Raw genomic sequence first — 16,493 nt, 5'->3', positions numbered from 1 at the left:
AGCGATGGGGTCGATAAAAGGAGTTATCTTCAGATGGTTTACTAGGAGTGTTAAGTGAGCGTGCTCATGGGAACGCTAGGTGTTTGCCGATTTAATTTTTTAATAGTAGCTGCTTTTGGAAGTAAATCAGGAAAGGTGGTTAATATTTTAACTCAGACTCCGACTTGACTTTGCTCACTGAGATAATTTTGGTTTTATAAACTGAGATGTAAATTGGCCACTATAGTTCTTTTTCGTCAGAGCAAATGACGAAGGGCTAGCGTTCGAACGTTGGCTTTGAAACTCCTCACAGTGGCCAATTTACAAAATCAACTCAGTTCATAAAACCAAAATTACCTCGTTCAGGCTCCCACTAACGCAGCACCACAATTTCTTTAGAAACCTATCTCCTTTAGCCATTAACCCGTGCTCAGTTTAGTGCGTGGAGTGAAGAAACAGTTAAGCTTCCCCACGAAGATTGAAACCTTATCCCTTAGAATTTCCCGGTCAGTAGATCGCTCTCCCAATGAGCTACAAGAAACTAAACCATGTTATCTGTTGTTTTTAAAATGGAATCTAACCTCCTTGAGAACTTGGGTCAGTTATTATGCGTTGCGTTTTGAGCTCAATTCGTAATAATAATAATAATAATAATAATAATAATAATAATATATGTTAATTGAGGCTCCCTCTTAGGGGCTTTTCAGCCACAATGTAGATTAACTAAGAGCTTAAAAATTCCCACCAGCAGGAGGCAGACCAGTGGGCTGTTTACAGAGCGCAGCCGAGGAGTTGAACTAGGGGCAACCGAGAACAAATCCAGTGAGTGGCAGAGTGGAGGACTTGAACCCGGGACACCGGATTACAAGTCCAGCACCCTAACCACTCGGCCACGCCACCTCCTTAAGGATCATTCTTTGAAAAATGCTTCCTTCGCACAATATTAGGTTCAAGTGTCTACTTCGCACAATATTAATATTAATATTAATATTAATATTAATATTAATATTAATATTAATATTAATATTAATATTAATATTAATATTAAGTTCAAGTGTCTACTTCGCACAATATTAAAGTATATATTTTCTCACCTTAAAAAACTCCATTTTGGTTTATTGTTAATCTTTCCAATTCCTTTGCATCTCATTGACCATGCTGTCAACAACGGAATGAAGATATTTTCAGTTTAGAAGTGCAGACCGGATAAACATATTCTGGCAATATCATTTCTTATTGTTGGTAGTAAGTTCTGGAAGGGATATTTACCATCACAATGAAACGATTTTCAAACTTGCGCTGGTTCGAATATTATGCCTTTCTGTTGAATTCCGTTTTAAAGATAATAATCCTCGTAAATAGATACTCCTTTCTTTTCGATATTTAATGTGAAATAAGTAGGAGTGTACTCATTTTATTTCCTAAATATATTTTGAAGACTTAGCTACGAAAATTAAAAAAAAAAAAGACAATTGTTGAATTTTCTCTTTTTCAGTTTCTAGTAACAGTAAACAAGACGGTTTTTATGTCCTTTTTCATCACATTACATTGGTGTGAGTAACAAGTAGGTAACGAATGTAAAGTTGTTCTTTAAGAATTTACCTTCCAACTCTTGTTTAAACTTTCTGTTTGGGATAATAAGTCAAGACCACAATTACCTCTGTATACATATGTTTAATTCTTGGTAACAAACAGATAATGTCCATACGTAGCTTAATCTAAGCTTTATTTCAATAAACCAACAGCGTGATTCTTCTGATATCATCAGCAGGTCATTTGCCAATAACCCTCTGTAATAAGCTCACAATACCGTTAAGCGTGTTTTAATTTTCGAACATGTCTAGCCATGTGGGTTTTCCAGTGTTACCATATTTATGATAACGGAATGAATTTTTGATTTCAATCTCGCTCTGTATGGTGGAACTATAATTATTGATAGAAATTTTAGCGAACATGCATGGAGATCATGGTTTCAGGCGTGTGATTTTAATTTTTTTTAAGGGTGAAGGTTACATATTTGAGAATCTACGAGAGAATCACTTTAATTCAATAGTCTTATCATGCATTACCGATATATTCACAGGTTTCAGTATCGAGTTGTCGTAATGAAGCGCCTGCAATTTTCCCTTAGTTTGCTCTTCCCATATTCCAGATAGGAATAAAAATAATCCTAGCTGACTGAACCAGGGGGAAAAAACTTGATGGTGATTCTAAAGTCTTCCTTAACTCCAAAATGAAAGAAATTACACTTACCTTTTGTACTCTATTGAAAATTCTTTTGAAAAAGAGTCGAACTGTAATAAGCTTCCTAAGTAATGCTCCCTGCAATGAACTTCTTCAACGTCACTCTATAGTGGCTAATATTGATTTAGAGCAGAAGAGGTCGAACAAACAAAAAATATTGCGCGTTCAAAATGAAAAAAGGCCTCAATTCAAATGTACATGTGTGGAAAGCAGCAGGTCGTAATATCAGTAACTAATTAACCAAAAGATATCCTATACGTGTCTCACTAAACGCTCGCGAATAAATTTGAATAAGATTTTGTTACGTTTTAATGAAATTCGATTATTGGCGTTAAAAACTTGGGTGGCGATTGCTAAATCTAGAAGGTAACGGGAACTTATTGTGGTCCTTTTTTTCAATGATTACACTTCGTTAATTAAGCTAGATGCGGTATTGTGTCTTTCGTGATATCAAGAAGGAAAATTCCGATGGTGGAAATTTATCTTTATCATTTCAAGAAAAACCGATCAGTTACCTTTAAACCTAATTTTCATTTCACTATCTATCTATCTGGATCCAATCCCAAAAAGAATCGATCAGTACAGCATCGAACCAAAGATCTGTTTTCGTTGCTGACGGGTGATAAATGCAAAGGCAAATAAATACTTCTTTTCATTGCCACGTATGTGCTAGCCTTTATTTTTCGGAAGCGTTATTTGTAATATCTATGTTTAGTACAATCTTTTACTTTTACGCAGAATAAATGGTTAGTTTTACAATATTGTTCAACACTGGATAAAAAAAAATTAGCATATAGTATGTCGCTGAGATAATCACTACATCACATTGTGCTTTGAAATTCATATGAATCAATGTAGTTCCTATCCTTACTCCTGAAACTTTCGCTGCGCGTTTCTAAGAGAAAAGATTTTAAGAGTAAGCTCTCTGGCGAAACCAAATGATACTATTTCAGTTCGAATTGTAAATTCTAATCGAATGGAATGAAAAAATTTTTGTGAGTGCTTCGCTGAAAATTATACCGAGCCTCACATAAGTTTATAAGGCGAGTACTGAAATGTGGATCAAAATATATTGTTAAGTAAAAGAGAGGAGTTCATTATGGCGTCTGGCACTTTCAAATAGGGACCTTAAGCAGTCAGGACGGCGACGCCAAGGAAGACTTCGATTAAAAAATGAATTTCTACTCTTAGTTAGAATTTTAAAAATGCCTGCAGGAACTTACTGTCTCATACGACGCCACAGCTCAACTTCAGCATGACGTATAAAAGCAGCGTTGAGTTCTAAATGGAAATTAAAATAATTTGCCTTTGCGGTTTCGGTTCGCAGACGACGCAAATTTTGGCGATTTCACGTTGTTGTTTTGCATAGGACGGCTAAGAAATGTACAAAGTTTCAAAATGCACGTGCTGAGCTATTGTTCTGCCAATTAGATCTCTTGTTTTTCCACGTCCTCGTTGCCGTCGCCGTCCTGGTTGCTTAAGGTCCCTAATATTGTTCAGCCCACGAAAGTACGGCATTCGCAACATCCTCTAATATTTTGATCAAAATCGTCTGTCTCTTCGACAAACACATTTTTTCCAAGTAATTCACTAAGTCTGTCGTGTCGTTTAAAATTTCCTGTGAAACGAAGAAACTTAAATTCCAAATTCCTTTGTTGACATCGGCCTATAGGTGGAGAGCCGCAAGACTGCGTGTCGGTTGCCTTGCAGATAATCTCATTAATAAATCGCGGGAAAACATCAACTGGAAGCTGCGTAATGGCTGAGCATTCGCTGCAAAGACGCCTTAAGACGCTTCCTGAAACGATGGAACCTGCAGCAAAGCATTCTTGGTTAACGGTAGTACCTGCAACCCCTGGTAAGACGTTTCCTAGTTTCCTCCCAACCAAGGTGATAGTAGTGGAAACGTTCTTGGTCTGCCTGTATGGGGGTCGTTTAGCATGCACAGGATCCTTATCTCTAAGAAGATTGGGGAATTTCTTCGCTTGTCTCCAGTTGGTTGCTACGTACCGAGGGTTGAAGCCGCCAATATCCTTAAGCTTTTCCAACAAGTCTGTTTCGCTAGGTCGAACGCATATTGGGCCTCTGAGGAAGCGACGAACTGGCACCGGTGGAAGTTTAGGCCACACTTTCCGGCATCTTCTTTTGGGTATGACTTTTGGTAGACATGCAGTAGAGGAGTTTTCTTGCTCGTAGGACTTCACAGCTCGGCGGAATCCGAGACTTGGTGAGACTTCCATGAAAAGTACAATGGCAGGCAGGACAACTAACAGCTGGAAAAAAAAATGCAAGTTAATTGAGTTGAACTGACCTCTACCGCAGTGAATGAGTCCCTATTCTCGGTTCTCTTTTGTTATTAATCATTCGAGAGGGGGCATTCTGTCTCAACATTATGAATGGCTGATTAATGAAGTGATATAGAATTATAAGATAGGACCACTTGGGATGGTTAAGTCTGTTTCGAAGTTGGTTCCTTACAGCCACGATGAACAAAAATCTCAGTGCCCTGGCGATAAGACGCACTGAAGTAAGTTTGTAAATAATTAGCTCTTGGATTATGCTGACGATTATGGATCTATCTTCAGGGACTGATAATTTATCTGCTTCAAGGAAGTACTTCGCGAGTTACAGATCATTTATTTCGTGATCATAATTTCGTCACGAACACTTCAGACTTCGCTTTAGGGCTGGAAATGACTAGGAAATAACTGTGGGCTACGAAATAAATGGAGGGTAGAGTTTGTTTGTTATTTGTGGCGGTAAAGTTCATGTATGCTAAAATATTAGATCATTTAAATAACGGATATAAGAAGGCCAAAGACGGGTGAATAGATGATTGGTGGTTGAATCTAAAGCGTCTGAAAACCAGAAACTGATACCTTGTTCGAAAAACTAAATTCATTCAGGTGGTGAATAGAACGGTTTGGTTGAGTATCTAAATACACATGAATCCAAAGTTGAAAACTAGAGAGTACTACGTGGATGGATAACGTGGCAAACACGCATTGAAAAAATCAACCAAAACAAACAAGACATTTTCGATTCCTGTACACGTGTATCTAACTAGCTTTTTGAAAAGAAGTGTCTGTCGAAATTAAAATGTCGATTAGAATCTTACCTTTACTTTCAGCTCCATTACTTTCTTTGGTGTTCTCAGTACTGACGCTTGTTTTTCTAGACTGATAACAAAGACACTTTCTCTTTCGTTCCATTTGTTAATACCAAAAAATAAAGATAATAAAAAACTTGTTAGAAGTAGATATGTTTCAGTATTATTTAGGACTACATCAACTACAGAGTACCGACGACGTATGAGTTCCGTATAGCCGTAGCCAGCCGTGTGAATTCTGTTTTGAGGTAAGTTCCAGAAGAATTGATCTATTTTTCCGGATGTACCAGAGCAAAGTAGACGTATTATGAATTGAGTGTAAAGCTCTTTGCGTATTAAAGTGAAAATCTTGGAATCACCTTTAAGAAAAACTATTTTGCAGTGTTCCCTTTAAGAAAAACTATTTTGCTGTGTTCCCTTTAACAATGAGAGTGAGTAAAAAACGATTTCATAACTCACCGAAAACGTCACTGAGTGACGTAAACGTCACCGTTAACGTCGTTAGTAGACAGGAAATTTAAATCCTTAGCAGTGTTGAATAAAGAAGCTTAAACAAAGCAATTAAATGTCAAGCGGATTTAGTTTGATTAGAAGTGATTTCTTTTTGTTGCGTGGTTTTTGCTTTCTCGGTTTAAGAGCGAAACAAACAAAGGTGAATCGCTGATCCAGTATCTGTTAAAGGGCCTTTTACGAAGCTTAAATGTGACTAATGAGTTGGCAGTTGGTGTTCTCTTGTTTTGATTTCTCACCTGAATAAATAGTTTATCTCACAAACGAATTATGAACCATAGAATTTCGATTGAAAATTTCACCCCAAAACATCGGACCGGCCCTCAAACTCGTGACGTTTCCGCCGATAACATAGATCTTGATGTTATCTTGAGACGATGACGTTAAATTTGGCTTATTATTAGTAATAATAAATAAATCCTTCTGACTTAAACAGGTTATGGCTCTCGACGGACGATTTTCGACATAAAAAGATGTTTATTTTCTTTCTTGCTTATCAGCAGCGTGAACGACTTCGGGTCTTGTCTCGACTGGATGAGACTCGAGGTGTAATAATACACACAACAATTTGGCCATAAGGAGGCAAATATTGTTTATGAAGATGTGTAATGGTTCTTCGTGAGTTATACTTGATTTGATTTTAAGCAGGCATTCCAAAACGAAAAAGAAAAAAAAGAAAGAAACAAACAAAAAAAAAAAACAAAGGCCCTAAGAACTATCTTGACACTAAATTCACAAATCAAATATCTTTCCCAGACCATAAAGAGTTCTCTGAACGCGGAATTTACTTTTTCCTAATTGTCAGAAAACGGAAGTAGAAAAACCTAGTAAGCTTCTTGAAGTACGGGGCTAGTTGATCGCATTATTTTCCAGCCGCTGTGAAATTTCTCTGTTATTCATTTCATTTTATCAGAAGCCTTCAAAGTCTTAAGATTAATTTGGTGAGACATGAAATCGCCGGGGGATTTTTGTTCCAGTAAGAATGATGTAGCCATGTTTTGTGAGACACAGACGCTCAATAAACCAAGTTAACTTAGCCGGCGCTTTTTTTGGTATTTACGAAAATGAACGACCAGTTTTGGATTTACATCATGACTAGACATTTGCATTAACAAATCGGCAGTCGATCTGTAACAACGAGATATCTTCTCACTTTTCTTCTCAATATTCATTTGACCTTTACCTAATATCAAAAATCGGTCAGGAGCTTACCCTTCTGGGGACCGAGATGTGCTTCTCCTCGGCTTCTGAGCTCTGTCTAGCTACTCTTAGAATGGACTTGACTCTGACTGAAGTAGGAGCTTTTTAAAGCTCTATATCGCTAGCGGCCCAGTATGACGTCGTAGAGTTCATGAATGAGTTGCCAGTAACCGGATCCTCTATTATGCGCAAAGGGTTCTGGGATCGCCCCTGGGCAAACATTACAATTTGCGACAAAGAAATATATGGCGGAAATCTGTTTTGACGTACAAAAAAAAGGTTTTGAAGGGAATTCAGCGCCTTTTTGCAGCCTTTTTATGAGAAAAGGATGAGGGCGATATTGATAAGGGGGAAATGTAAGTTTTTGTTGAAATAACCATGAAATATGCGATAAAACGTACCGATAAAGTTCTCTCCTTGCGTAAGGTTTATTCTGAAATCGACCTTTAGTAATGATCTCGAAATATTACAAAGTTAGGTACAAAGCAGAGGAAATAACAACAACAAATTTGTTTAAGCTTAATTAAAAAATTACAATGCTTAGGCCCGCAAGTAACAAGGGCTATTCTAGGCGGGCATAAGAGAGGAAAATAAAAAAAAAAAAGAAAAGAATTCTGTAGAAAATGAATATTTATATGTATAAATATAATATATAGACGAAAAATCCTAAAAGAGTTCTAGTTTGCCGTGTGGCTTATAGACAGAATGAAACAGGAGGGCAGACTGTAGTATATACTGGAAGTACACATAGTTATAATTTTGAGAATTGTACTCTAATATCAGCAATTCTTATATAATCATCCTCTTTTTTCAGAATTTCAAAAATTTTTCCTTTTTTGCGCTTTTAAATTGATTTTTTAAAAGTGTTTTGATAGGAAGTGGAATACTGTTCAGATCAAGGTGCCAGAAATAGAGAAGGCTCTCATCATATTTTCAGTTCTAACTTGTTCAACATAACAATTTTAATTGGTAACAGATCTAGTTTGGAAACTGTGGTCAGAAGCCAGCTTCGTGAACATATTCTTAATGTTATCAGGAACGAAATTATTGTCGAAATCGTACATTAAAAGGCTCATTTGCTCAAAGCACAAGAATGATATCGGCAACTGTTTAGCTTGTAAGAATAACGGAACTGCATGAGCCCTTGGATCAGCGAAGAACATTAGCCTAAGAGCTCTCTTCTGAAGAACTAATAGAGTAGACATCCATATTTATACAGGATAGCCCCTTCAGTGTAGTAAACACTGGTATCAACGGGGGTCCTGTTAACCACCCATCCCACACATCCATCACACAGTAATCTCGTGCGTGGGAAATTAACGTCTCCTACCCCAACCCTGCAGGAGACGGGACCTCCATTTATTCGTCCCTATCCGAGAAGACTAGAATGTCTAACCATTTCTTGATGTTACAGAAAGGCAGCATATTCTTCTCAATTATTTTAAGACCCTGAGCGTTGGTCCGCCGGGGCTTCAACCCTTGACCTCCTGCACAACAGTCCAGCGCTCTATCCATTGAGCTAACCGGGAGGCGGTTAGTTTATGAAGATGCGCTTCAGTGGTGTGACCCCAAGCACAAAGGCCATAGCTGATATAGGGTAAGATTAAAGAGCGGTATAAAGTGAGAAGTACATGACAGGGAACAAAATGTCTGAGCTTGGCGATAATTCCGATTGTTTTACTGATTTTCTGACATATGTAATCTACATGAATTTTTCATGAAAGATTGGAATCAATGAGTACACCAAGATATCTAGTGTAGCCTTTCATTTGTAACAGTTGACTGGTGTTTGAATTGCTATTTACCATTTTAATATCAGGATAAAAAAGAATAGTCTTTTGGCGTGAGCGAAAGATAATATAATTGGTTTTTTCGTTGTTCAAGGTTAATAAAAACTTCCTTTCGTCACTATATTGTTATTTTGATGTCACCAACTATGCAAGCTGTTAACTACTTATGGTACTAGTAAGACTAGAAAGTTTTGTGTAAATTGCAGTAAAGGATAAGGACTTAGAGGGGGAGGGTAGTTGTCAAAAGCCTTGCAGGGCTCAATTTGGGATTAGAACACAAAGTGCAGCTAAGGGGGGTGGTCAGTTCTTAAATTATCAGGTCAGAGCAAAATGTTTCGGGCTCAGCAAGACCATTGCCGTGTGGCTAGCCGCCCCAGGGTTCTGGAGTGCAATGAGAATGCTGGTCACGTGACTTATAGATGCTCAAACCCCAACCCTAACACAAATCCAATCCTAACCCAAGATACTGGAAAAAAAGGTCAATGGAACTGACATGATTTCTGCAGTCCTAACCCTAACCATGGGTTTTAGTCGAGACTCGTCATAGATGTTTCCTGAGGGTGTCAAATACCTCAGTCACGTGATGTCCAATATTCCCCTTAATTTACTGTTAGCCACGAGTTAGCCACGAGGAAACTTTGTTAAGTTCTTCGTTAATCTCAGATTCAAGCTTTTTGAGATCACCGTTTGCATAAATTAAAGTAGTATCATCAGCGAACAAGTAAAACTGAAGTTTATTTGAAGAATTACATATATCATTTATATACAGGAGAGAAAGCAAGGGTCTCACTACAGAGCCTTGGGGTACTCCACAGAGGGCTTGATAAGCATCAGATATAAAACCATTGACGGTCGTATAATGTTTAGGCTTAAACCAATTATTCACTATACCTCTGAGGCCATAATTTTCAAGTTTTGAGAGAAGAATTTCATTATTAACTGTGTCGAAAGCCTTTTTCAAATCAATGAATAAACAAACAGTGAATTGACCGTTATCAAAATTAGTAAAAATGTCATTTAGGATTTCTAGAACAGCGTGTTGTGTACTATGCTTTCTGCGGAATCCATATTGTGATGAATATAATATACATATGTTATTCACCAGCCGGGAGGTCCGTATTGGGAAAAACTGTGCCCGAAGTCTTGGGGTGGTACTCAAGAAAGAGGGCACAGTTTTTCCCAACACGAACCGACCTAAGCTGTTGACTAACATTTTTATTTTTTTCTAACACATAACGAAATGATTGTCAAAAGAACCTATCGATGATTTAGGGCTACAATTACGAGTTTAATTACGGAAAAATCCTCCATAAACTTAATAATTCATTTTTTTAGCGAGTGGATGATAAACAAAACAGACGTTATTGAATTTAAAGAGAAAGCTTTCATCGAAATATTTTTATTTGTAAATTAAATGTAACTTGAAAGGCTTCCGAACAAACTTTGAAACAGTTTTTGACAAGTAACTGTCAAGATCTGACACCTGTCAATTGAAGAGGAAAAAATGCTAACGCTTTTGAATAAACAACGGCACTTGTATGATAAACACACACGAGTTAAATGACCATGGAACAATCTTCTCGTAAAAAAAAAAAAAAAACACACTCAGAGATCTTACGGAAAGTACTGTTTATTTCCAACGACGATTAATCTTCAAAGATTTACCTCTGCTCCGTTTTAAAATTTCACGGAAAGTCAAATTGTAAGTGAACGCAATGTGTTTTGGTGTTGTCAGTCTGCTTGTTCGTTTTCTGCAATGGTGCGTGTGAATCTTTCTTTCTTACACTGAAAAGCTGAAGTCAGTGAGACTCTTTCCAGCTAGACACAAGGGGATTTAATGTGACTTTTATTCATCTAATACCTCCGGTTTCTGTTGTGAAGTTTACGGTAGAAATGTCCAAATTCAAGGCGTTTGCGAAGAATAGGCGAAAGTGAATTTATAGAAGAACTCAAACCTTCGCTCAGCCTATCACAAACGAACGAACTATGTGGAGGAAGGAAGAATTCAGATATAAACGAAGGAAAGTCACATTGATTAACGTAATTGTTAACTGCAACAACCTCTCGTTTAACTTTCTGAGTTACATTTTAGGAAGGATTATTAAATAACAAATTGTTTTTAGGTCGCGTTTCAATCGCTTTCAAAACAAATTCAGTACTACCAAATTTATTTGGAAATCAATTTTTGCGGAAAAACCAAAGTAATTTTGAGAGCGAGAGAGAAGAAAAAATTAAAATTATTTATCGCCGAAAGGTCGTTACCGAAGTCTTTGCTCCAAAATTCTGCCCGACCGGCAAAATGAGATATATTTGTGAAAAAAAATTGCAACGAAGCTTGAGATGTTCTGCAAAGTCACTCAAGCGAAACGGATACCGCCCACTGTGAGCGGCCGGATGGGGAGAATACTGCCCGCTCTCGGAACCAATCAGATTGCAGGATTTGTAGAATACCGCCCTCTCACGAACTGAGAAAAAAATAAATTGTGTTTATTGACAAACTTAACAAGTCTTTTATAAACCAGCTTTTCAAATATTCTGTTAAAAAATGGATAACAAAGAGATTGGTCGATAATTTCCAGGCTTAGATGCATCTTCAGATTTAAAGACTGGAACTACTTTGGCGGTTTTAAGTTTGGCTGGGAAAGAACCCAATAAAGAGATTTCAGTTGTAAATAAGTGTGTACAGTCTACTTCTGGTTTATTTGTAAGCTCGTAAACGCAAATATTATGTATAGGAAATATGCCTCGTGGCAATCATTGGGGTTGTGACAACGATCGAAGGTACCCAGAAAGGCAAAAGATTCTTCCTCACGTTGGGATATTAAGATTCCACTCGTTGAAGAATGAGAAAGATTTTTTTTTGTCGTGGGCCAGAGCTATTAATCGTGTTCAATTCAAGGTTACCATGAGTACGAAGGTTTGTTAGAACAAGAAAAGGTTTCGATGTCAAATTCCTAGCTGACACTTGTAGCATTAATTCATCTCAAGTGTCCAGAATTTATAATACATGGATAGTACTTCCTTCTCAAGAGCTGTCCTCTTTAGTTCCTTGGCTTTCAAGATCAGAATTACTAAAGTGTCTTCCAAAAAGGTTAGAAAATTAAGAGTGTAAGAGTAATTAATGGCTGTCTTGAACCCTTTATACAAAAAGTAACAGTTCCTTCAAGCCAAAAGATCACATGGAGTAATTATAAACGCTGGAATACATATATCTTATTAGAAGTTTTGTTGTGTAGTCTCGCTGAGTATTTTTACGAGTTGTGTCGTATTTTGACGAACCCGTGGGGCGAGCCGAGTCAAATTAAAAATACCAACAAAACGTCTAATAAGTTATTCATCATATTCATCATCCAACACGCCAAACAGTTATTTCAGTACGGGCGAATTTCGCGGATATTTATTTACGGGGAGTGCGTGACAGAAGTATGCGAAGGGGAACGGAATTGGCGCGTTGTCGTGTTGCTGTTTCTACTTTCTTCAGTAAATGAAGAAATTTCCAGGTCGTCTAGCTGCTTTCTTTGTTCTAGTCATTTAATAAACTCGGATGTATATTTGCCAGCCATTCTGACTCTTCGTCGTCGGAAATATGATTCAAATTTTCCGCCATTTTTTTTTTCGCATGATTCAACTCTTCGCTTGCGCGATGTGAGAAAACCTGTTTAACCGGTACTCTAGAGTACAAATACCGCGTGATATTTGTACTCGTCTATGGCGTTATTTGTACACTACGAAGTGTAGTTGAATAATAATGCTAAATTACTAGTAGAAATAACGCCAACTGGTGTAGTATCTTTCATTCCACCATTATGGACAGGATCCATCAGTGATAAAGAAATTGTTAGGCAAAGTGGACTGCTGGATTTGCTTGAGGAAGGGGATGCAGTCATGGCTGACAAGGGTTTTGTGATTTGGGATCTCCTAACACTTAAGAAATTCCACCTTGTTTCACCAGCCTACCGTCGAGGACCACGTCTGTCAGCCAAAAAGAATACACACACCCGTTGCGTGGCAGCACTACATACTCATGTTGAGAGTAACACTTTGAAATTAAAACAATCTAGAATTCTTTCAGGAGTTATTCCCTTTTTGTTTAAAGCAATGCTGGATAGAATTATTTTTGTTTGTGCTACTTACACTAATTTATGTAGAAGAAGCATAAAGTAAGGAGCACACTGCAATAGTAAAAGTTTTATTTAGTGATTTTGTTGATCTTCTTGACTTTGGGATAACTGTTTTATGTGAAAATTGTAACTATATAAGGCTTTCATAAGGAAAGAAGGAACTATTTGCCTACAATAAAACTTGTAAACTGTTGCTATAACAGTTTCCTAGAATTGTAACAATAAATATCCCTTTAGATATTATATATACAAGGCTAAAAGATAAAGAAAAAAAATTATTTAAAGGTTTAAACCAAACGTTTTCGGCTGTTTGCCATCATCAGAATCATCATCATCATCAAATATCCCTTTACTTCTATATGTTACAAAATCACAAGTTTTTAAACCTGAAACTGCCATGCCAGTCTGAACTTGGAAATAATGTAAGTGATTTTTGTCAAGAAAGTGATTCCCATCTTCAACTTTTTTTTCCACCAAATGTTGGTAGCAGGAAAGCAATTTTAGGGTCAAGGTCCTTTCCTTTGATTAGACATTTTATCTCTACTACTGAAGGGTCACAAGAGGTGTAGAGTCCCAAATGAGAAACTGGGGCCACACTTGGGCCACTTTAGGAAGATTTGCCCAGGACAGAACCCGATGGAGGACGGAAGTGGTTAATGGCCTATGCTCCAACCGGAGCTAAGGGAATATATATACTGAAGGGTCACAACAATGAAATCTTCTAATACCACCTAAACTTGCTCCTATCCAGGAATAACTGCTACCAATAAAGAGAAGAAGCCCCTCAGGATCAAATGAACAAGTGCTGTTTTTCACTGACTTTTGAGTGGTAGAATTTTGCCCTTGGTTTTCTTTAAATTCTTCTTGATCGATGAAATTTTTAACAGTCAGTGATACATCAGTAAGGGGATAACTTTCTAAAGTTTTTTGTCTGGTATAACATATTTAATTTTTTTACCAGTAACCAAAAGGTGTCTCATCTCACAGTGCCAATTTTTGTTCTTGTATTGTCCCACAGTTGCAGAGGGAGATTAAAATGGTTTGTTTAAGCATAATCATTGTGATACATTAAAGTGATTGGACACCTGCACTTCTTTGATTTGATCGACGAAAACGAATCAGTGTTCAAATTCGGTTCAAAATTGTAACATTTTTTCTGCGACGACGAGAACGTGTAAATGGGTCGCTTGACGAGCGATGTACAGCTGAAGTGTCCACAATTTTAGCCCAAGGTCTTGCTATCTTGCTTTTCTTGACACGACTCCCCACGGAATTGGAAGCGAAGAGTAGCGGCTCAAACAATTTTGGATTTCTCTCTATCAAACTGGAACTTAACATGCAGATTTCTTCATGTTTCTCATCACTTATTTCGTTCCTCCAGGGAGCGATAGCTCGGTAAAAACAATTTCCATCTCCACTGACAACGACCTCTCTCTTTTGAGGAGGTAGATTTTCGGAAGCCATAACTCGTATATAAAAGACGTTAGCTAATGTTAAAAACAGGCTGTTCACACCTATATAAAACTGAAATTTCTTTATTGAGTAATTTCCTCTTATTTATACCTTACTTTGGAATATTTCGAGACCATTACGCGATGTCGATTTCATAAGAAACCTTTCGCATGCATAGAACTTTATTGGTACATTTTATCGCATATTTCAGAATAATTCGATCAAAAACTTACGCTTCCCCCGAATCAACATTGCTCTCTTCCTTTCCTGATTAAACGGCTGTAAAAATGCGCTGAATTCTCTCCAGAATCGTCTTTTTGTACGTCAAAACAAGTTTCCGCCATATATTTCTTTGTACTGAGCAACTCGCAATATTTGCCCCGGGGCGATCCCAGAACCCTTTGCGCATGATAGGGATCTAGTTACGGGCAACTCATTCATTCCGTTGACTTGGCATCATCGACAACAGATATGAGTAATAAGATTATTTTAGTGTTTCAATGTAAAACTGAAAAATAATTAGCACGCACGGTCGATGCAATATCACTTGAGGTTACGATAGTTTTTCCGTGTTTGCATTCTAGATACATCCAGGGGGTCTTCCACATATAGCTAGGATTTGACAAGCAATTTTTGACTGCAAATGCTTTAAATATGATTTAACTAATTTTGATTTGGCATCAGCTCCCAAAATATATGTATACATTTAAATTTTTTTCTGTTGGCCATTGCATTCTTGAGTGATCGGCCTGTCAGCATAACAGGAAAGTTTCAGCATGTTTCAGATTAAACAACTGTAGCAACAACTTCCGCTGTCTCTTTCTTGCATAGGATGTCGTCTTTTCTTAACTCTTAGAGAAGCAACGGCTTTTATATATGTCCTTGCCTCATCGTAAAAGGACAAGGAGTGAAATCTTTAAAGCTTATACTTTTAATCTAAAATTAATCATTCTAGGACACTTGAATGAAATTGCGAAGCTGGTTTTTCTGCGTTTGCATTTTAGATTCCTCTAGGAAGTCTTTCCACGTAAAGAATTCGGCTTCAGATAGCTGTTTCCGGCAGTGCATTGCTGGAGCGGTTATCTGACGGGTTATTTAGAACACAGTTTTACTGGTTTACTGACAGAACACTCTATTCATAGTACGACTGAGAGTGAGCATACAGTGTACATCGTAGTGTTGTCAAGATCAAGTTAAACGGAAAGTTTTATGACAATCCACGAGACTTCCTGCCTTACTTGCGAAAGTGGTCGTATTCATTGGCTGGTGCAGAGTTACTGGCCTAAATGCAGTATCTGCTTTCTTGTGAAGGGAAATTTAAAAGAGGTTGAGTACCGCTGTAGCGCAGATAATGTTACAATTATCATGGTACTAGTACTGTCTGAGGTTACTTCCTGTGTCTCTTACATCACGGAATCGATAAGTTTGACGCTCAGCATCATCCGATATTGCTTCGTATTGCTTTATGACTTCTTAATTAACTTTTCTAACTCGCATTTTCCAATAGAAATGTCTTTTCTTGTACCGAGAAGCTAGAAGAAAAAAAATTTTTTTCTCTTCACTGCCTAATTCTGAGGCAGTTGGAGTAAATTGCAAACATTGTGCGGTCAGAAGCCAGAGTGACTGTAAATTTAGCAGCTGTCACGCAAAGCTGAACTGAAGCTAATGAAAGGAAACAAATACCTGCACGTTCTGCGAACTCTCAGGAAAGAACGCTACAGTCAGCGAGGAATGGACTTTAGATCTAGGACTTTACATTTAGTCAGCGAGGAATGGTCTTTAGATCTATTGTTTTACCAATTTTGACATATGTCCTTCCAGTGTATGGAGCCTCTGAATCAGACCTTACAACAAATCCAGCTCTTTTTAGATAAACTGATGTCATAAGCAGCTTGCAACATCAGTTTATCTAAAAAGATAAAAGGCAAAGTGACACTTTATTATTTCAATAAAGGTAAAGTGACACTTTATTATTTCAAGCCTTTTAGAGACACGGGGCGGACTGAATCATTTTTGATAAGGTGATCTCACAGGGCTCGCACTCTCTAAAGACATCGTTCCTGAAGAGAAAACTACTTCATACAATCT

General features: G+C 37.5%; 1 protein-coding gene across 2 annotated transcripts; it reads right to left on the bottom strand.

The window, feature by feature from the left end:
• Positions 1-2,869: 2,869 nt before the first annotated feature.
• Positions 2,870-7,174, bottom strand: LOC111335359 (putative skeletal organic matrix protein 8). 2 transcript variants are annotated; one of them, XM_088762611.1, is made up of 3 exons: positions 5,692-7,174; positions 5,342-5,423; positions 2,870-4,496 (listed from the first exon to the last, which is right to left on the bottom strand). In XM_088762611.1, exons 2-3 carry the CDS (start codon positions 5,357-5,359, stop codon positions 3,720-3,722), a joined length of 795 nt encoding a protein of 264 aa, XP_088618737.1. In that variant the 5' UTR covers positions 5,360-5,423; positions 5,692-7,174; the 3' UTR covers positions 2,870-3,719. The 2 variants fall into 2 exon arrangements, with proteins under 2 accessions (XP_088618737.1, XP_022796979.2); XM_022941244.2 differs by having other exon boundaries at positions 5,342-7,174.
• Positions 7,175-16,493: the final 9,319 nt, after the last annotated feature.

Source organism: Stylophora pistillata, chromosome 1 (genome assembly GCF_964205215.1).
Source record: "Stylophora pistillata chromosome 1, jaStyPist1.2, whole genome shotgun sequence".
In the NCBI taxonomy this organism is placed as follows: domain Eukaryota; kingdom Metazoa; phylum Cnidaria; class Anthozoa; order Scleractinia; family Pocilloporidae; genus Stylophora; species Stylophora pistillata.
This window is presented reverse-complemented; position numbering and strand designations above follow the sequence as displayed.